The sequence below is a fragment of the Gobio gobio genome, assembly GCF_949357685.1.
Source record: "Gobio gobio genome assembly, chromosome: 25".
NCBI lineage: Eukaryota > Metazoa > Chordata > Actinopteri > Cypriniformes > Gobionidae > Gobio > Gobio gobio.
Window position 1 is genome coordinate 34624172 of NC_137121.1, and position 21381 is coordinate 34645552.

Sequence of the window (21381 nt, forward strand, 5' to 3'; positions counted from 1 at the left end):
CTCTTTCCCGCTGCACTGCGGGACTGCAGACTATAATTAGGCCCAAACCAAACAGGCTTCCAGACACTAGGGGTGGCAGCTGCTAGTTTTTCTTGAGAGTAAACAAAAAGCCCGGCTAGCATATGCCACAAAGTTAGTGCATATTTTTGTTAGTGTAGCTCGGGGTGAGTTATTGACCCGGCATGAGACACGGTCAGAAGCGTGCATTACATGTAAACAGATAATATGGTCTGGAATAATCAGGTACAGTCCATGGGCGTCGGAAGCAAAAAACATGTTTTTTACTGGAGTAGATGCCAGTTAAATTAAAGGGTTAGTTCACCCAAAAATGAAAATTCTGTCATTAATTACTTACCCTCATGTCGTTCGACACCCGTAAGACCTCCGTTCATCTTCGGAACTGAAATTAAGATATTTTAGTTGAAATCAGATGGCTCTGAAAGGCCTCCATTGGCTCAATGGCACAGTTCACTCTCAAGACCCTTAAAAGGTACTAAAGACGTCGTTACAAAGTCCATCTCACTACAGCGGTTCTACAATAACTTTATGTATTGGCGAGAATAGTTTTTGTGCGCAAAAAAACCCTAAATAACGACTTACGTAGTGATGACGATTTCAAAACAAAGCATCATGAAGCTTCGAAGCGTTATGAATCAGTGAGTCGAATGATGATTCGGATCGCGATTCAAACCGCTGAATCGACTCAGTGATTCATAACGCTTCGAAGCTTCATGATGCTTTGTTTTGAAATCGTCATCAATATGTAAGTCTTTATTTAGGGTTTTTTTGCGCACAAAAACTATTGTCGCCGATTCATAAAGTTATTGTAGAACCACTGTAGTGAGATGGACTTTGTAACGACGTCTTTAGTACCTTTTAAGGATCTTGAGAGTGAACCGTGCCATTGAGCCAATGGAGGACTTTCAGAGGCATCAGATTTCAACTAAAAAATCTTAATTTCAGTTCCGAAGATGAACGGAGGTCTGACGGGTGTCGAACGACATGAGGGTAAGTCATTAATGACAGAATTTTCATTTTTGGGTGAACTAACCCTTTAAGTACAAATATACGCTTTACTTGCTAAACGTATATTTTGGAAAGACAAAATTACGGAAATCGCCATATCATTGAGAGTGGCAGTAGTGTAGGGGTAAGACGCACGGCATCTAGTTTTGACACAAATCGACCCGCGGTTCGAGTCCGCCTTTCGCCGAACTCAATCTTCTCCCTTTTCCCATCACATATCAGATCAGAAAGGCATTTATTTTCAATAAAAATGAATAAAAATATTAGAAAAGTGGAAATAAAGTGTCTAACATGTGTTTAATAATAAGTGTTTATCGATTAGGAGTAGGTAAACAGACATGTGCTGAATGTTAGAGACGATAGTGAGTGGGATCGTAAAAAGCGTGTGGGTCTTGTCCCACATACAATGGTTTCCGACGCCCATGGTACAGTCACACAGGAATACTTGGTGTTGATGTGGAACTTTTAATGGACTTATTTCTGGGTCACTTAAGGACTCTTGATTTCTTAGTGCTAACACACTCGCACATATTGAGGGCCAGATTAACTAAACAAATTAGCGAAAAGCGCAAATGGGAATGGAAAGTTCTGTGCGAGATCTACATTTCCATAATGACCAACACTTTTTTGGGGTTAAACAATGGCACAAACACCAGTAAATTGAGTAGCGCAAACCTTAGTAAATCACCTTGCATGATTCATTCAACGACTGTCCTCCCAAAAAAATCAGCCGTTTGAAAGCATAAATGCGATTAACTTGTATGTTTGTTGCTTGGGGAATACAATTGTCTAAGGCCCTGATCAGACAGAGTGCGTTTTTCCATTTTTTTGGTTGACGTTTTTCAATTTAGAAAAGAGCAGTGTGCTGAGGGTTTTTTTTATGTTGCTAGGAGACCCCCAAATCAGGTAGGGCTGGGCGATATGGCTGAAACTGTATCACGATATAAGTTTTTCATATCAGTTGATATCGATAATTATTGATATTTTTATGACCTATTTAGAATAAGGACCAGGAGAAAAATATATTAACTTTAAACATTTTTATTTTAAACTTTACCTTCCTCTGATTATAATCCCCTCAGTTATAAATGTCAACACAACCATGGAAAACACTCAAATAATTAAAATACTTAACAATTATCTTTGAACATTAACCACTTCAGCTCTGCAGCATATTTGGATTGTTTTTAGAGAATAAGGCCTATCTGAATTTAAAAGAGCGCCCTACCCACATACATTGGAGTAAATTGATAAAAATGGTCTCACTTTACACAAAACACTCTACATTTTAACACAGAGATGGAATATTGCATATACTATTTTGTATTTATTCACAAGTTTATGATAAACATATATAAGTCATTTTGATTTATTTTTTAATGAATTTGTTATTTGAAAATCTATAATTTTTAATCTGTTTGGTCTTCAGAGTTAGGTGTCAGTAAACAGGGGAAAAAATAATTTTCTTGATATCTCCTTCCAAAAAAAAGTTATTGAGATGAATCTGTGCAAACTATCTAATAAAAACTATCTAATTTGTCTGCATCACATGTTTTGATCTGGACATCGGTGACATATTACAGTGTCATTTGGCCATGCTCGCTCACAGACATGTGAAAATGGTCTCATTTTGAAGAAAACAACTTAAGGAATGAGCTGATATAGCGTTTGAGGCTATTAGCTCCACAACGCGTTATTGATCCGAGCAGGAATATGACTCATGTGTTTGCTTGTTCAAAAGAGTCATTTCCATTTTCGTGATTCTTTTGATAATAACGTTACTGTAAAGTGTTGGATCGGTGAAATAAAGTGATATTCTTGAGGTTAAGAGCTTTCATTTGATATATGACTTGTCTATTTTTGGTGAGATTGTGTGATATAAATATGAAATTTAATATTATTCATATGATTTTCTCAAGGGGGGGGTCATTGCGGGGGGGTCAAATTCAGACCTTATTTTTTTCTATGTAACATAAATGCAAAACTGATTGGATTATCAAGAAAGCTGTGGTTCTAATCTTTCAAACGATGCCATATATGTCTAGTTTTGTGCTGTACAACTTATAGATTTTTTCAAATGATTATGATGATGCAATATTGGACCCACGGGTGGGTCGGTGAGGGGGTGCAGAGCTGAAGTGGTGCAGTGCCTCCGTTATTTCCTTGTACCGTTTAGATGCTTTGTCATAAGGCACTGATGCAGAGTACCTCTCCATGTCGTTTCAAATAATAGCACAACGGCGAGCGTGTTGAGTATAAACACATCCCTAAACGGACGAGGTGGAGGCTCACGCTGCAGAGCCAGATGGAAGTATAAACAAGGCTTAAGGTGGTAAAACAGGTTTGGTCTGACTACAGTCAGACTTAAAAAATCCAAAAACTGCCATACTGCCGAGCTGACTTGTTTTCCTGTTTTATCAACAATTTCCTTGCTCGCTGCGGCACTCATTTTCCACTTATCACTCCACACCGGTTCTGTTTGCTGAAGAATTAATCCAACACGAGACCAAGATATGGTGCAACCAAACCCGATACTGTTACATGACTGGCTGTTAGCGTGACATTCCCTACTTTACTAGGTTACCAGAGAGCGAGTGCCTTTGTTCATGTAACCAAACTTGCTTCGCAACCTTTGGTTTCCTCCGTCGAAGAAAAAAAAGATCTAACGTTTTATCAAACGCATTTTTTATTGATATCGATTACGTGTCTATCGCGATACATATCGTTATCGTTTTATCGCTTAGCCCTAAATCAAGGTAATGGTCACCACAATGGAAGGCCCGCCTCTCCATTTATTCGATTTGACAATGGAAAAAACCGCGATGACGTCCGGCGCTTTTCTGCTCAGAGTTGATTTTTTTTCAACTTCATGCGCAGAGCGTTTCTTCAAAAACGCAAGGCGGTTAAAATGCAAGGCGTCCGGGGCGCACAAACAGCGTGCATAACGCTCACTGCCAACAGAAAACGATTTTAAAAAGGCGTCTCTCACTGCAAAAACACTTTCTGTCTGATCAGGGCCTAAATCTTCCTTTTAGCGGAGGGACTACTGTTCTAGGCAACTAAAGCCCTATTCGGACGGGATTAGTTTTACAAGGTTAGATGAAGTAATGTAATTTTACCACAGGATGTCTGTAATATTAATTGCCAATTCCCACAGGATAAGAAATCTCAGTAAAACTAGCAGAAGTGGGAGGAGTAACTCGATTTATGCACTGCTGTCACCTCTGTCCGTATTAAGTTGCTTCCTGTTATCACGTGCACAAACACACATAATCTATATATAACCTATAGCAGAGGTCTTCCACCCTGCTCCTGGGGACCCACTGTCCTGCAAAGTTTATTTCCAACCTGCTTCAGCTCACCTGCCTGCGTATTTTCAACAATTGATCCGGAAGAGCTTGATTAGCTTCACTTGTGTTGAATTAGGGTTGGAGCTAAACTCTGCAGGACAGTGGGGCTGAATCCGAAATTGCCCCCTATACCCTCAAATAGGGCAGTATTTGAGGGTACAGCCATTTGTAGTGGTGTCCGAAACCATAGTGGATGTTATAGAGTGCACTCATTCAATCCCACATTGCACCGTAACAGCCGATGTACACACACTGTCCGACTTTACTCACTCGTTTTCATTCACTCCTTCAAGTGAACTGTATTAGTGGATAACGTAGAGAATAGTGAATGAAGGTTTAGGGGGCGATTTCAGATTCAGCCTGGGACCCCAGGAGCAGGGTTGAAGACCTCTGACCTATATATATATATATATATATATATATATATATATATATATATATATAACAGTTAGGTCCAGTCGAATGATTTATTAATTAAATTCTGATTGGATTCTGTTGAAAGGCACTTACCTTAAGCTAAAAGAAGTTCCGTGCCTCTGACAAGTGCTTTGACCTTTTTTTTTTTTTAAATCTGAATGATAAGCAGAAAACACGAGGTTTGCCACAGACTTGTACCACCGCCTAGAACGCAACTGAATGCTTTTTCAAGCGCGCCTCCATACTTGATAAACCGCAGGAAAACTACTTTAAAACAGGAAATTATGCAATATTTACAGCAGGTCTATTCGCACAGGATTAGTTTTACCTGAGGTAACTTTTCCGGATCTTTTGACAGAAGGTAAAATTCGTCGTAATCGTTACTGAGATGGCACATTGGGACGGGACTAGAATCACGGAGAAGCTCTAGAAATAATTACTTTACTCCACCCTCCCATGTTAAACTAATCCCGTCCGAATAGGGCTTAAGTAAACTTACTGTTAAGTCTTGTGGCTACACCTTTGAAACAGTTTTGGGGAATCCCAATTTAGCTTCAAACTGAGAAACAGGTCGAAATGAATATATATGATAATCAACACTGTAACTTAACTTCTCCTTGGAGTCTTACCATCATCAAGAGTGATATCCTGTAGGCCTATGGACTGAAAGGCTAGCTCTTTCTCTTCCTCTGGTTCCTGTTTAATGTCAGGGCTTTCTCCACCTTGTGGTAAACTGTAACTTTTGCTGGACTCCTGAAGAGATGCGCCTAAAGGTTGAGGGTCCATCATGCTCTCTCTGATAGACGGTGAGTTAGAAGGCACTTTGGCAAGAGTAGGCTGGTGGGAAAGAGGAAGCGCCTGGGAAGATGAGGACTGTGGGAATTGCATCGGATCCACAGCGTGCAGACCGGATGTATCCACACTTGGGCTAGTTGGAACAGACGTACTGGACACAGAGATAGAGCCAAGGTTGTGGAGATTATGAGTGTGTTCTGAAGGTATGCCTTGGTATCCTTTACCTAGTTGAGATCTTGATTGCTCTGCAGAGATTTGGGATGACTTGCAGCCTTGCAGTGAGCCCCCAACCACTGGAAGACTAGGTTGTCCTTTGTAAGACAGATCCTGTTGAGGTTTTTGGTACAAAGAGTTGTTGAAATCCACCAGTGAGGGGTAGAACATGAGGTCTGCTACAGCATTAAGGCTTCTGTCTGCCGGATGAGAGTGGCTCAGATGCAAAGGATCCTGAGGTGAGTAACAGAGATGGGTTGAAGATGGAGCGCAGACTGGCCCTTCAGTCAGCAGCCACTGCTCAAGAGGCTGGACCTGATCTGAAGCAACTGAGTCCCCAGTTGTGATGAGGCCTGTTGGGGAGGTGCCTGGATGCTGGCCGTTGGTGTTAAGGTCCGGCCCCATGCCAAACTCCTGCTTCACCTGCACTGCTGGGAAGGAAGGGTGTTCAACACATTACAGATTAGCTTTGTGAACATTTCTTCATTTCTCAAAACATCTGAAAATTGCTATATTATCTTGTCCAATTGAGACATAAATTCAGTCCAGTTGTACAGTAATCTCAGGCCCTGGTATTAAGAAGCATTTTGTTCGATCAGACCACATTCAGAGACGCATTCCCATTTACACCTGGTGTCTTTTTTGTCCACTTTCAACCACTTCTGTCCACATTCTGTCCAAGGGGAGGGTCTATGGGTGCAGGAATGGTGAGAGAACATTGTGCTTGGTAAGTTTTTCGTTTTTTAAACCAAACTTAGGTCTACAGCCGACAAATCTAAATCCCGTCAGGATAGCACGCTTCCCATAATGTTTACGCATTATCAGTATGTGGAGAGTAGGCGTCTTTTGTGGCTGTTCGAACACATTCGACCACATAGAATAAATGTATATTATTCAAATAAGTTCAATAATTGTTAGGCTGCATTAACTAGGTCAGCCGGAACCGGGAACACTTCCTATAACGTCTGATGTACACGTGTCCTGCCGTGTGGATGAGCAGCCGGAAAGCATTGAGAGTTTTTTATTTTAGTAGAAAACGGTGTTGTGTAAGCGGCCCCAAAGTAAATAACTAATGATTAGCGGAAATTAATCAATCAAAAACTTACTTTAGCTGGACAATACTATCTAAACTATCTACATTAAAAAATATTGACAAAATCCTGGCTCGTACAGCAGCAACAGTGTGACCATGTGTGATCACACATGTCAAAACATGTCTTAATTAGATTTTTTTTTTATACCTTTGATTGTATTCAATGCATTGTTTTTCTCTTCTTTCTTTTTCATTTCCATCTATAATAATAATAATAATATTTATTAATACAAAAAGCCCTTCTAGGGACAGGTGTTGCGAATTAGCCTTTGGCTATAAACACAATGACACTGACATGGTTTTGCTTAAAGAAAATAATCTATGTTTACTGTATCTGTCCCTATTAAATAAACTATAAATAAATAACTTTTTTCTAGAGCTGATGTACAGCCAAAACAACCTCTCTTCCATTCATTTCCTAAGTAATCACTGTAAAGCTGCTTTGAAACAATCTATATTGTGAAAAGCGCTATACAAATGAAGGTGACTTGACTTGACATGAACGTTTACACAACGAATGCAATCCGGTCAACGTTTTCGACTACCTCTAGAAGTGGTCGAAAGTGGACAAGCTCAAAATGTTAAAATCAAAAATATTTAGTGTCGTCTACTTGTGATCAGATTGATGAAAATGCTTCTTGATACCAGGTGTAAACAGGGCCTTAGTCTCAGACAACATGGCGTATTATACACACAAAACCACAAGCTCAAATTTGATTGGTTAGCCTCCACACCAGGTGTTGCCAACCCTTCAGACCTTGTATCCCCATATAGAGTTTGTTTTGGGAGTTCTAAACAGCTTGCAAAAAACAAACTCTCCGGAAAAGTTTGCTTCAGCTGGAAAACACCTTTGTACAACCATTGGTCCATTGCGATTACGTAATAGTGTTCACATGGAAATCTTTTCCACTTCATTTCTCCTGTTCAAGTCTGTTAAGGTCAGATGTCCATGAGTGAAAACACGAACACACTGGAAAATGAAGTTGTACTTCTGATAAAACGAGAGACTGGCACTGTTTTTCATAGCTCATATTTACATATTCATCTAAATGTCATTCTCGGCAGTGTGGGCGGCGTCAGATATTCATTAACTCGATTAATTCATCGAACAGTCTTAACACAGATTCTGAAGTCAGTAAAAGGGGCTTTCGCACCGGAGGAACCTTTTCATAGTTACTAGAACTATAGGCGGAAGTACCCGGATTTTGGAGTGTTCGCACCGCAGGAGTTGGGAATGATTTTAGTTCTAGGAACTCCTTTTGAGGGAACTAATGTAGCTCCTACTTCAGAGCAGGAGTACTAAACCAGCATTATGGGAACTACCAGTGACGTAAGTGTACGCTGATTGGCCGAATGCACGTGAAACACAAGTACCCGCCATCTTTAAAAAGCCATCTACACACACCCAGATTATAGCCTATATATTTACCCCAGAAACTAACTCTATGAACATGGAAAACAGCGACAGATGGACCTCCCAACCGCAAAACATGATTATGTATTTCTGCTCAGCTAGCGACATTGGTCATCATCCACACTGCAAACGCTGATACTTTTTCATATACTGTCTGCTTTCTTTGTATAACAGTTCTATCTGATAATGTATTAGACAGGACTGTTAAACAGATCCTAAACGTATAGAGATGGAGAATGGGAGCGCTGTGTGCTCAGGATCTGCCGTTCCTAGCGCCGTCAAAATAAAAGTCACAACAAGCGTGGCTCACGTCACTTCAGAGTTCCTACCAAGCGGCAACCTCCCGCAGTCTCTCTTGAAGCCAATATGGAAGTGACTTAAACTGCAATTCATCAACTGGGCTCCAGAAGGGAGCAGAATCTAATTGAGCCCCATGTTAAAATGCCCAACTTTACAGGAGAAAAAAACATGTTTACAGTCTGGTACAAACGGTGGTTTTGGTCTATATTTCTAATTTTGCTCTTCATGACAACTGTGAGGGGGGTGCATTTTTTATAACTCATTCGTTTACATTATATGAAGCCTTAAAGTTCTACATAATTAAGGGCGTGGCCACTTTGAGTGACAGGTGGATAGCCGTTTGTCTGCTGTCTGTTAGTCATCACGTCACCTCAGCTCCGCCCACGTCCCGCCTCTTTGCCCATTTTCTGTTATCCGGGAGTGACGCGCTCCCAAGATGGCAACTGCCAGCTCGACCCTACTTTCATATACTTTCATGGACACTACATCCATATTTTTTTACAGTCTATGGTTCCTACTAACGATGAATGAAACCAGGAAAATGTTCATAGAGGAACTATTACTTCTCGGGGAACCACCCTGGTGGCTATTTCCTAAGTTCATAGATCTACTCTGCGCGAAAGCCCCTATACACACATTTTTATCACTCTGCCAAGAAATTGTCTTTTTTTTTTTTACAAGTTACCAGGCAACTACAATGAACGCTTCAGAATATCTATTAAATCAGAGTTTTGTTTGAGACACCTAGGCCCCCTGTTTCTGCCTGGTATTAAGATGTGTTTTAGGTGATCCGATCACAAGTCATCAGCCGTTAATGTTTCCACCTGGCATAACTTCTGTGACCTCTAGTATTCGGATTTGTGGAAGCAAACAGGAAAGGCATTGAAGGGAATGCAAGTAAATGAAAGTGAGGAGGTCAGCTGCGTTTTCCATTGCAAATGGTGTGTTTTTGTTCAACAGTGAAGTTTGAATCACTTGTTTTAGTGTGCTCTCTCACAACACGCTAGGTCAAAGCGTTTCTACTACACATGCGATGTGGTCATGTGTGTTTTTGACTACTTCTGTATGTGGTCAGTGATCAGATCACAAAACGTTTTAGACCTCTTTTACACACGAATGCTCCTAGAGACTCTTATATATATTAATCGGACGGCCTCTTGCTGTCTAACTGGCAGTTCTTGCCGCCAAAGTGGACCAGACTTGCTGAAGAAAGACTATTACCTGAACGATAGGTGAAGAACTGTGAGACACTTCTCTTCCTTTTGCCATTGCTGACATAGAACTGCACCTGGGTCGAGGAAGCCGTGGTTTTCTTGTAGTACGGAGGAATCTTTACCACTATGCTTGTCTAAACAGGAATGGGAACACAAAAGAACTTCAGAGACACCTGTAATTAAATGATCTCAATGGTATGCATATGTTATATATGCTATACATGTTTTACAACTTATTGGGCTTACATTTTGACTCTTCTCTTGTAAAGCCCTAACATCGACCTCCCATTGTGTTTTACCATCTGGAATGGGAAAAAAAGACAATACAAAGGCTCTTTTGTTATTACATAAACTGTCATCCAAAATGTATACTGTATGTATATTATATAAAATGTAAAACAGCTCCTAATTAGAGACTAGCTGTGAGAGTAGTTATTGCAATAGATGATTTGACTTACCAGAGCCCTTTTCTAGAAAGACGACTATTGATTCTGGAGTGATGTTTTGGCCTGTTATAAGCATCTCTTCTCCTCCAGTCACAGAACCGCAGGCGGGACTAAAGCTCTCGACTTGAGGAAGTTCCTGAGCTAAGCGTTGAGCTAGCCAACAGAGAAAGACAATCGTTTAACATTTTCAAATACAACAATTTGATTGTTGTGGCTTTTAGTCAATGTGTGTTAGCTTTGTGGCCATCTGTAGTTGAGCTGGCTTAAAACTATTTTAAATATTCAAAGTTTTCTTTTACATATTTCAAATGGAGAATACTTCTCTTATGAGGAAATTGATTTTTGTCCATTGTTTACATGTAAATACAATTTTGATCCAACAAATGCTCTCTAGAATGACTTTCCTCCACCAATATCAGTTGACTCAGACGTGCAATAACTATGTTTAACATATTCAACGCGTTTTTACATAATTTTTACATAGGAAATCCACAGAAAAAAAAAAAACTTACAGCATTCTATCGGCCCGGACGCCACCTGCAGCGACAGCACTTTGCCATTGTGTTGAGGGATATGAACACGGAACACAGCGCGCACACGCGTGTTCTTACGCCCGATATCCGTCTCTCCCTTACGCAACTCAATGTCTGAGTTTCGAAGCTTCATGATCCCAGCACAGTCAATGCTTTCAGAGAAAGATGATAGAAGGCAACCATCAAAGATTACAGTCAGTTAAATTCTGTTTTATTTAATACTATTGCAGGTTAGAGCTAGTGGAATGAAACCAAAGAGTGACATAAATGGTGCTATTTGCTGACAGTGGCTCAGAGCAACTCAATATAAACTATTAGCTATAAATCATATTTAAAGGGGTCCTATTATGCTTTTCCACCTAGTTAGTGTGTAATGTAGGGCTGTAACGATTTGACCAAAAATAAAAATCTCGATTCATTAAACATTTTACCTCGATTACGATTAATGAACGATTATTTTGCTCTTCTTTTTTTTTGCCCTCATAGGTGATAAGGTTTGTACTGTAAATATGTTTTACTATTAAAGGTGGGATATTTTTTTCTAATGAAAAAGTGCATTTCTTTGTTCACTTTCAGCAGTTATTGTCTATGAGGCAGATTTCTCCTTGTACATCAGATACAGATACATTAGCACAGTAGGCCTACATTACATTTATCTGAATGCATTACTGAGAGAGTGATTGTGTGTGTGAATTACTCATACCGTCTCTATTCATGATGAAGCTGTGGTTTGCACTTACTTCAAAGGTATTAAAATATATGCTTTAACAGTTGAGTTTCTAAGCTACTTTAGTGATGAATCACAGGACGGCGTTGACAATGAGTTTCTGCGCGCAATCTTCACATGCTGTGCGCGCTACCGTCTGTGAGTGTTCGTGTGTCACAATATATCAGGCATTAGTTCAACATAATACACATCGGATGGTCTAAAATCGCTTTAATGTTCAAACTGGCAGGCCTTAAAACACATACAAATGACAAAGCTTTGTGAGGACCCAAGTGAACGTGATCTGGCGCGTGTTGTCAGAGACACGACACGGCTTGGCTCTCTGTCACAGAAAAAAGCTCATGAGCACTGAACGGAGAAGTTTTCCATATTGTTGTTCTTGAATAGAGCACAATCGCTTTAATGTTCACACTGGCAAGCCTTTAAACGCATTTAATTGACAAACTTCATGAGGACGCAAGTGAAAGTGGCTTCGGGGCTTGCGCGCCGTCTCAGTGTGTGTCTCAGCGCATATAAGAACTGCGATTAACTGACCTGTATAAACTGTGTAAAACATGCCATTACCATAGTAATTGTGAGCATCTATAAACAAAGGTAACTGCTTCTGCATCTTTTCGTGTGCCTGCAAACTGCACTTGATATGTGATAGACAGGGCAGAGTCACGTGACTAAAACCGAGATAACCGACATGGGAAAATTATGTCGGTTAGAGGTTCTAAATTTCGGTTTCGATTAATCGTCCAGCCCTAGTGTAAAGTTGCTGTTTGAGCATAAAAAAGATCTGCAAGGTTACAAAGCTCAAAGTCCACTCCAAAGGGAGATTTTTTATTGAACACAATCTACTTTTCAAGAACTACAACGAATAGCTCGATTGGACTACAATGGCTTTTTCCGGATCTTGTGAAGTCATAATGTTCCTCCTTTAAATAATCCCGCCCACATAATATGCAAAAAAAAAAAGGTGTCGATTACTGTATGGATTACCATAGTTTTCCGACAAATTTCCCCGATTATATGGTGTATAACATCGTATCTAAAGTGTCTGCACATCCCATGAATGAAATCCGTTCTGCACGATCTTCTTTATTATTATCATCAAGTCTAAATCAGGCTTGAATTGGTTTGAAATTGACGTCATCCTTAAAAGGATAGTTCACCCAAAATTGAAAATTAGCCCATGATTCACTCACCCTCAAGCCATCCTAGGTGTATATGACATTCTTCTTTCAGACGAATACAATTAGAGTATCCATATTTATCCAAGTATCCAAATATCCATATTTAAAACGTTATGAAGTAATATATCTAGCTTCCGCCAGACCGCCTTCGTCTCGGCAGTTATGGTTTTTTCATACGTTTAATACGGAAGGCCGTCCGTCTGAAGCTAGATATTTTACTTTATAATGTGTTAAATATGGATATTTTTCGTACAAAAACCCATCGATTCACTTCAGAAGGCCTTTATTAACCCCCTGGAGCCGTGTGGAGCACTTTTATAATGGATGGATGCACTTTTTTTGGGCTTCAAATTTTGGGCTGCCATTATAAAGCTTGGATTGGCCAGGACATTTTTAATATAACTCTGATTGTGTTCGTCTGAAAGAAGAATGTCATATACACCTAGGATGGCTTGAGGGTGAGTAAATCATGGTCTAATTTTCACTTTTGGGTGAACTATCCCTTTAATAGCCTATTTACATTTGTGTGAGTAGAGCTCGCTGTTATGAAGGGGCGGGACATTTCCCAACCACACGCTAACCAATCACAGCACACTGGACCAGCTAACCGATCAAAGCACATTAGGCCAGCTAACCAATCACAGCACATTGGGCCAGCTAACCAATCACAGCACATTGGGCCAGCTAACCAATCACAGCACATTTTGTATTTCAGAAGAGGGGGGGGGGGTTCATCGGAACGTTGTGTTCGCCCAGACTGGGGAGAGATGAGCTGTAATAATATAAAAAGATGTGTTCATAAAAGGGCATAATAGGACCCCATTATTTACACTTTGTTGTATGCATTCATGCAACCACCATTTATTCAATATCATCACAATATGGAAAAGTTTCTACTAAAAGCCTGGTCAATTTGGTAGTGGGTTCCACTGTTGCAATTCTCTATTCATAGTCAGCCATGATTCATTTGTTAATTTGTCAGATAGTAAAAAGATTTATTCTATACTAACAAGTCGACTCCCATTAAGGCAATCCACTTTAGCTTTAATTAGGGTCCTGATATAACTACAGTCTTCACCTCCTTTGAGTGTAAATCATTTTAAACATATTTTATTAAAAGTACTATCCATTCCCTGAATAAAGTTGAATAAAAATGTGAGCGCTGTTCTGTTCTGAATTTCACATAGTTTCCATGCAGAGCTGCCATCTTCTTGATCTAAAAACTGTTGGCCACGTCAATACATCATTTATGCAAAAAAATCTCTCTTTACGACGCGTGAAGGGCAGGGTGAATGTAAATCAGAGGTTTGTTTGACAGGTACCTGGCACACATGCTGTTTTCAGGAAGGAGAGGAATTTCAAGAACTTTGGTGCAGGATATCACTATCTCTTGACTCGGCGTCGCTACAGTTTTGCCAGTAATCCTGTGCACTTGGTAGAATGGGTGTGGCCTGATGTAACGCTCATCCGCTGTCCCAATGAACATCTGCAGGCTGACGGGCTTTTCGTTATACCCTATTAGCTACAGAAGCGAGAACAAAACAATATGAGTAAACATGCAATACATGGTATGTGCCTATGCATCATCCATCAATGCTCCATAGCGTATTCAAAGTAGCCTATATCAGCGACATTCAAAGTTTGTGTTGACTAACTTTCCTTTTCTAGTTTTGAAAGCTAAGAACATCTGTTCCTCTAATGGCAGGAATGGTTGTCCATTTGTGTCATTGGTAGCTATGGTAAACAAACAGGCCAACACATGTAACATTAGCTTGTACCCTGTTAAAAATACCACACGCTGACTGGATCAAATGGATCAGTCTTTATAAGACATGAATCACATTTATCTTCAACTTCTATTGCAGGAAAATGTAATCATAAATTAGTTCATTTATCCAATATTACACTGAAAAAAATGCGTATGTAATAGTAATATAAATAATTGAATACATCCAAACAATAATCTGGTATTTTGTCTTTTATTTTTACTAGAGCAGGTGTCAGATGAGCAAAAAACCTTGAGGTATGGAACCCATTCTCAGTTTACCAGAATAATGAAAACAACTGCTGTGCAAGTTCAGCGAGCTGTTCAAATTGTGCACAATACAGTTTCTGTGACGAGCAAAAACAACACAGAACAAGTAGGCAATGATGGATCAACTACTCCATCAATAATTAACCACAATCAATAAATCACATGGAAATATTTCCATTTATAATTCACAAGTGGCACCAAAAATGGCTGTTTTTTTCTGGGAGGTTTTCTTCTCCCATCTGGCATTTTTTCGGACAAACGGGCAACTAGGCCCCACTGTCAGAAACCTTCAACTATGGGGGAATTTATAAAAGGCTAGTCCGAGATCTGGTGTAAAATCTGACCTTCACAACAGGGTGTCTTCCGCAGTCTGATTTAATGGCCCCTCGACTGCCCTCCGTCTCATAATGGGCTCTGTGGTGAGGTTTAGGTTGGATCTCGATCTTTAACTCACATTGGCCACACTGACTGGGCAGAGGACACTCCAGTGGAGGTAAAGATGTGGACCTGAGCAAGAAATAAAGAACAGCAAATGCATGAAACATACGTAGCTGTTGTTTTTGGGAATTGGCCAATGAAACGGAACACCCATTGTTACAACTCTAACAGGTTCATAAATGATGGATGGACCAGGCTAAATATCTATTATGTAACTGGCACTTGTACCCCTTTACCACCAAGGCAGTTTGAGTGCTGGTTCAGAGCCAGAGCCTAGTTTCATACCGGTTCTTTGTCTATCCACACCCAAAGCACCAGCTCTGAACTAGGTAAAGCGGTTCTTAAAGGGTTAGTTCACCCATAAATGAAAATTCTGTCATTAATTCCTCACCCTCATGTCGTTCGACACCCGTCAGACCTCCGTTCATCTTCGGAACACAAATTAAGATATTTCAGTTGAAATATGATGGCTATGAAAGGCCTCCATTGGCTCAATGCACGGTTCACTCTCAAGACCCTTAAAAGGTACTAAAGACGTCGTTACAAAGTCCATCTCACTACAGTGGTTCTACAATAACGGAGTGACGAGAATAGTTTTTGTGCGCAAAAAAACCCTAAATAACGACTTATATAGTGATGACGATTTCAAAACACGGCATCATGAAGCTTCGAAGCGTTATGAATCAGTGAGTCGAATCAGCAGTTTGGATCGCCAAATTTCAGCAGTTTGGCGGTTTGACATGCGATCCGAATCATGATTCGACTCACTGATTCATAACGCTTCGAAGCTTCATGATGCCGTGTTTTGAAATCGTCATCACTATATAAGTTGTTATTTAGGTTTTTTTTGCGCACAAAAACTATTCTCGTCACTCCATAAAGTTATTGTAGAACCACTGGCCACTGGCTAATGGCATCTCGATTGTAATCCCCGTCTATACAAATTACGGCGAGCTGCATGAATGCGTTGGATTCGACCCTGATGGAAGGCTTGTTCCAGATACATCGGCGCTGTGCAGACCAATCACCGTATGAAATACAACGAGAGCATGCGACTCCTTATGCTTTTGAATCTCTCTTGCGGTACATTGATATCATGCGCTGATCGGTCTGCGCAGCGCCGAAGCATCTCGAACAAGCCTGGTGTGTTTGTGTTTCCCGCTGCCTCGCTAGCGTTGCTGAGAAAGATGAGACGTATACAGTGACGTAAGACCTGGCTCTGTGGTCGATCTCTAGCCCGTGGAAAGGCAAAGCGGTTCTTAGAAGGCTCGTCAGTCGAACCAACTCCGAACCGGCACTAGCACTGGCTATGAACTAGCACCCGGTTCATACTGGTGGAAAAGGGGTATTGTTCAAAACCAAAGGTTGAAAAATCAAGTCCAATACATACGTGCAATTTACCTGTATAAGGGAGTAGTATTGACTTGCTTGGGTTTAGCCCAAGGGAAGTGTGTTGGAACGGCTAAGAAATGTTCCATTATATCCTCTTTCCTTAAAGTGGGCAGGGACACTGCTATGCCTGAGTTTAGCGATGGATTAGCAAGGCCTTGTTCTTGAAGACCCGAGTCCTCTTGTCCAGTCAACTGAGACACTTGATCCTGGTTTTGGTTGGTCTGATAAGTTCTTCTTGTTTTGGACGGGATGTCTACCTCCAGTGGAAGGGACTGGTAGGAGGCAAACGTGGCACCGCCCATCCACGTCTCCTCAGTGACACTCCCGCGAGGAGAGTGAGATGGTGTTGCGTTGGGGGAAAGGTGAGGGGACGACAAACCAGGAATGACCTCTGCACTGGAATGTCGCCTTTTTCCACATGGCGAGGTTGGCCGAGAGGAGGGCCGTGAGGATGAGGAGTGTGGACGGGGACTGAGCCACGTTTCCTCTGTGACGCTGTTGCGGGGTGACTGATACGGGGACAGCGATTGGGCAAATTGATATGGCAGATGTTGCTGATGATGTTGTTGGTAACGATACCAAGAGTCATCTCCATACGCAGCCATGCATCCTGGAGAACCGAAGGGGGACACGAGCGGAGACACTTGAGGAGACGCCTGGGGAGAGTTGAGGGGCGATGGCAGAGGAGACGTCAATGGTGACATTAGAGGAGATGCGAGCCGAACTCGAGCGGCCGCCTCATTCAGCTCTGCCTCCACATCATCGTAGATGTGCGAGAAGGATTCACAGGATGAGGCATCAGACAACCAGCTGCGGGACGACAAACTGCTGCAGGGGCTGGGACACAGTGAGGACGTGTCCCTAAAGGACCCATCCAATGGCAGGAAGAGCTGGTCCCTTGATAGAGACCCGGCACCGGCTTCCCCACAGGCACCTACCAACTGCTCCAACTGGTGGGTGCCCAGGTCCTGGTGGCAATTGGCTGGGATAGAGGTGATTTGGATGCTTGGACAGTCAAATACCCTGCTGGGGGAATCCATGGGTTGGATGGAACCAGGGTGAGGTGTACCATAAGGCTGGTTTGTACAGCTGTCCTGCAGTTCTGTGGGATGGTGGGGGCCAGGAGGAAAGAGAGGGAAGGAGTTGGCGTCATCATCCGGTCTAGATTCTAGAGTAACAGGAAAAAGGTTCATTTTAACAAGACCTATTATATGCCATTTTACTTAAAGAGTTCGTTCCCCCCCAAAATGAAAATTCTGTCATTAATTCCTCAGACCCGTAAGACCTTTGTTCATCGAAACACAAATCAAGATATTTTTGATGAATTCTGAGAGGTTTCTGAACCATCCATAGGCAGCAACATTGCAACTGTCAAGGCCCAGACAGGTTCTCCACCAGAATGCCGGCTCAGTATTGGTCCGCTCCTGTGATAGTATTGCATTGTTACAGATCGTAGTGATTATATGTACATACCTTAGTACGCTGTCAAAGGCTGAAGAATCCTTTATTTGAGGTGTTAATGGTTCATTCGTGAGAAGACTCACACTTGAAAACGATATGGGCCAGGGCTCGCAAAGCCCAACGTCCCGGGCTATGTGTTTTTCAGATTGGCTACCAAAACGTAAGCCCAGCCTGGCTATCTTAAATAGTGAAATAACATTCCTTTCTTATGTGTGTGTGTGTATGTGTTTACGGATCGCCGATCGGGCGGGCCAAGTAATAAAAAAATATCATTCCAATCAATCGCGGGTGGATGAGAGATGAATCGTGTTTTTTTGATAAAGGCATTTTGCGAGCCCTGTGAGCGTTTCTCCACACGCTTTCAAAACAATTCCCACATGTACTGACAGGGAAGCTGAAGCTCATTAAATATGCAGCCAATCCTAGCCGTGGCCGTTTTACTTCCAAGTCTTCAGTGCGGCACGCCCATCAAAACCGAGTGTGTCTTGAGAGAGCCTCAAATCCAGGGTAGAAAATAGCCTATTACTTATCCATTATGATGTTTTTGAATGAAAAAACCACGCAAAAGTCATAAGTTGACCTCAGACAACAGTATACATAAAAATAAAAAAGCCAGTTCATGACACCTTTAAGGTTGAACCACTGGAGTCATATGGTCGATTTTAACGATGTCTTTGCAACTTTCAAGGTCCAGAAAGGTAGTAATGACGTTGCTGCCTATGGCTGTTTCAGAAACCTCTCGGATTTCATCAAAAATATCTTAATCTGTGTTCCGAAGATCGGAACCGGGTTGGTTGCTTTCCGCTACAAAAACCAACGTTAAACCCCCAACCAGAATGACTTGAAAGTCTGGTAGTGTGTGTTCCTTAGGCGTTTAGTCAGTGTAATGATGCCTACTTGCCTAGTGTTTTAAAATCGGCTCAGATTTGAAAAGTCCCGTAGTGTATTCCAGCCTTTACATAAAGACATTTTTGAGAGAAACTAGATATAAAAAACAAAACAAAACAAGAAAAACATGGTAGGGCATGATTTTGTCCACTGGGAATTGCTTGTATTTCCATTGGACTGAAATGGCTCATTACTTTATGTAACAGAGGCCAGCTAGAAGTCGCTGTGCGAGTAAACCTCACTCCTCTGATCTCAAGAGACACTCTAGCGACAGATGCTAGAGGTTGCAGCCTTTAACCTCATTGTTAGAGCGCCCGACTCTAATGCCGGCCAGACCCGGGTTTGAGTCCCGCTTGGAGCGGGTGGTTCGAACAGGAGGGGTTAAATTGGTGCCGTGACCCGGATAGGAGGGGGGGGGGGGGGGGGGGGGGTGAGTGTAACAGAGGCCGCTAGTAGTCGCTGTGCGAGTAAACCTCACTCCTCTGATCTCAAGAGTCACTCTAGTGACTGACGCTAGAGGTTGTAGCCTTTAGCCTCCTTGTTAGAGCGTCAAGCCGGCCGGACCCGGGTTCGAGTCCTACTTGGAACGGGCGGTTCGAACAGGAGGTTCCATTTAAAACACACACACCATAGTGATCAGACTGTAGTGGAAATAAGATCCAGAATAACCATTCAACTCCAGTCATGTGGTGCAAAGGACAACACACTGAGTATGGGAGACTGGTGTTTATAGAAGCTTGTTTCCAGCACTGAATAATAAAAATAACGGTAATTGCAACTTTTTATCTCACAATTCAAGTCTTTTTTGCCCTCAGAATTTCAAGATGTAAACTCGCAATTGTGAGAACAAAAGTCAGAATTGTGAGATAAAAATCTTTTACGTTTCGTTTTTATTCCGTGGCGGAAACAAGCTTCCATCAACTCCAGTTTACTGCCGTTTTCCTTAGGCCATCAAGTCAATGGTGTCTACCTTTATATTAAGGTCCATCACTGCAAATGTTTTTTTATTATAATTTATGGTCTTTAGGAAGGATAAACACAATCCATTAACTTTATTAGGTTTTAAGTCAGTGATGTCCTACAGCAAAATGTACCAGTTTTGTTACCAATCCTCCCGAAAAACACACCCAAAGAAATGTTTTTAACAAGTGTGGAGAAATCTCCAACAGGCCAACACTTTGGCATCTGGTGTGAACTTGAGCAAATGCATTTCGAAAGATGCTCTTCTGGCTCATTCAGGCACATGAGGAAACTGACCGCTGTCAGAAGTGCAACACCAGCTAACCATAAATATCACACTCACCCACGAGCTGGGGATGCTGTCACACTGATAAGCCTATCTGTCTACTGTAATGCACTTACACACCCTCATCACACTCAAATGTTCAGCAATAAAAATTGAAAGGTGGAAATTTGATGTGAATTTAACCATGTTATCAGCAAAGTTGGAGAAAGATGGATTACAGTGGACAGTATAACTTGCATTAACAACAACAGTAGCTTACAGTATGAAGTACAGTAACATGTCCACAGTGCTAATACTATTAATATTGCTTAATAATAATAATGGTTATTCGTACAATTCATATTATGCGTCTACTATCCACGACGATTAGCAAAAAAGCAGTATGTGTTACAGTAGCTTCCATGTTAAGATGTTTCGCTTGATTAGGCTTTGACCTTCCTCTTTAAGCGCTTACACTTGATGTTGAAATAAGGAAGTGACTTTTAGTATTTTGAAGCAGTTTCATAAACTCCTGACACACAGATACAAACATGGCCACTTCTGTAAAACACTATTAGCCGCAAATAGAAACGCGACGCCACTGCGTCGCTCCCATTAACACCGCGCGCGCTTGCACGCACTTCATTGATTATACAGTCGGAGCGTTGAAATCGTCGCGTCGCGTGCACTGAAAGTACTGTACAAACCTGTGTGGCCCAACTGATGAGTGTAACTGCTCTCCCCAAATATCAGCCTGAAGTCCAGTTCCTCGCTGTAGTTCGCAGTCATTGCATTAGAGACCTCGGCTCTACTTTCTGTTAAATTACATAAACAAACAAGCCCATGCGCGCGCAAACGCCACTATAACTCCAACTTTCTCCAAGCGTCACTTCGGTTGACAAAACAGAGATGGTGTCAGCGCGAAAACCCGGAACACACGGTCCAAAATGTCCTTTTTCCCCCCCTCAGAAGTTGGTCAGGTCGAGCCTGTGGTGTTTCTTCGCGGACTTTGTCGATTTCCTGCTGTTTTTTAATAATCCCATGCTGGGTTTTGCGTTGATCTGAAACCTCGCGCGCATGCAGAAGGATATAGTAAAGTTACATTTTACACTGCGACTCCAGACGTGACGTCACGACATTTGACAGACTACAAACACTCGAAAAGGAAACACACGCTCTCGCGCGCGCGCGCGCACACGCGGCCACATTTGCAAACAGCAACAATGTAACAAGTGC

At 41.6% G+C, this 21381-nt stretch overlaps 1 protein-coding gene across 2 annotated transcripts in view; it reads right to left on the reverse strand.

The window, feature by feature from the left end:
• nfatc3b (nuclear factor of activated T cells 3b) overlaps positions 1 to 21381 on the reverse strand; it is a 26358-nt gene extending 4977 nt beyond the window's left edge. The window contains exons 1-9 of one of the 2 annotated variants that reach the window (XM_079809783.1): positions 20853 to 21381; positions 16581 to 17739; positions 15086 to 15248; positions 14029 to 14228; positions 10781 to 10953; positions 10281 to 10421; positions 10069 to 10124; positions 9830 to 9956; positions 5423 to 6229 (exon numbers count right to left, since the gene is read on the reverse strand). In XM_079809783.1, the coding sequence (XP_079665909.1) occupies positions 5423 to 6229; positions 9830 to 9956; positions 10069 to 10124; positions 10281 to 10421; positions 10781 to 10953; positions 14029 to 14228; positions 15086 to 15248; positions 16581 to 17739; positions 20853 to 20934 (2908 nt within the window). In that variant the 5' untranslated portion in view covers positions 20935 to 21381. Of the gene's footprint in view, positions 1 to 5422; positions 6233 to 9829; positions 9957 to 10068; positions 10125 to 10280; positions 10422 to 10780; positions 10954 to 14028; positions 14229 to 15085; positions 15249 to 16580; positions 17740 to 20852 lie in introns of both variants that reach the window. The other variant, XM_079809782.1, reaches the window with a different exon arrangement.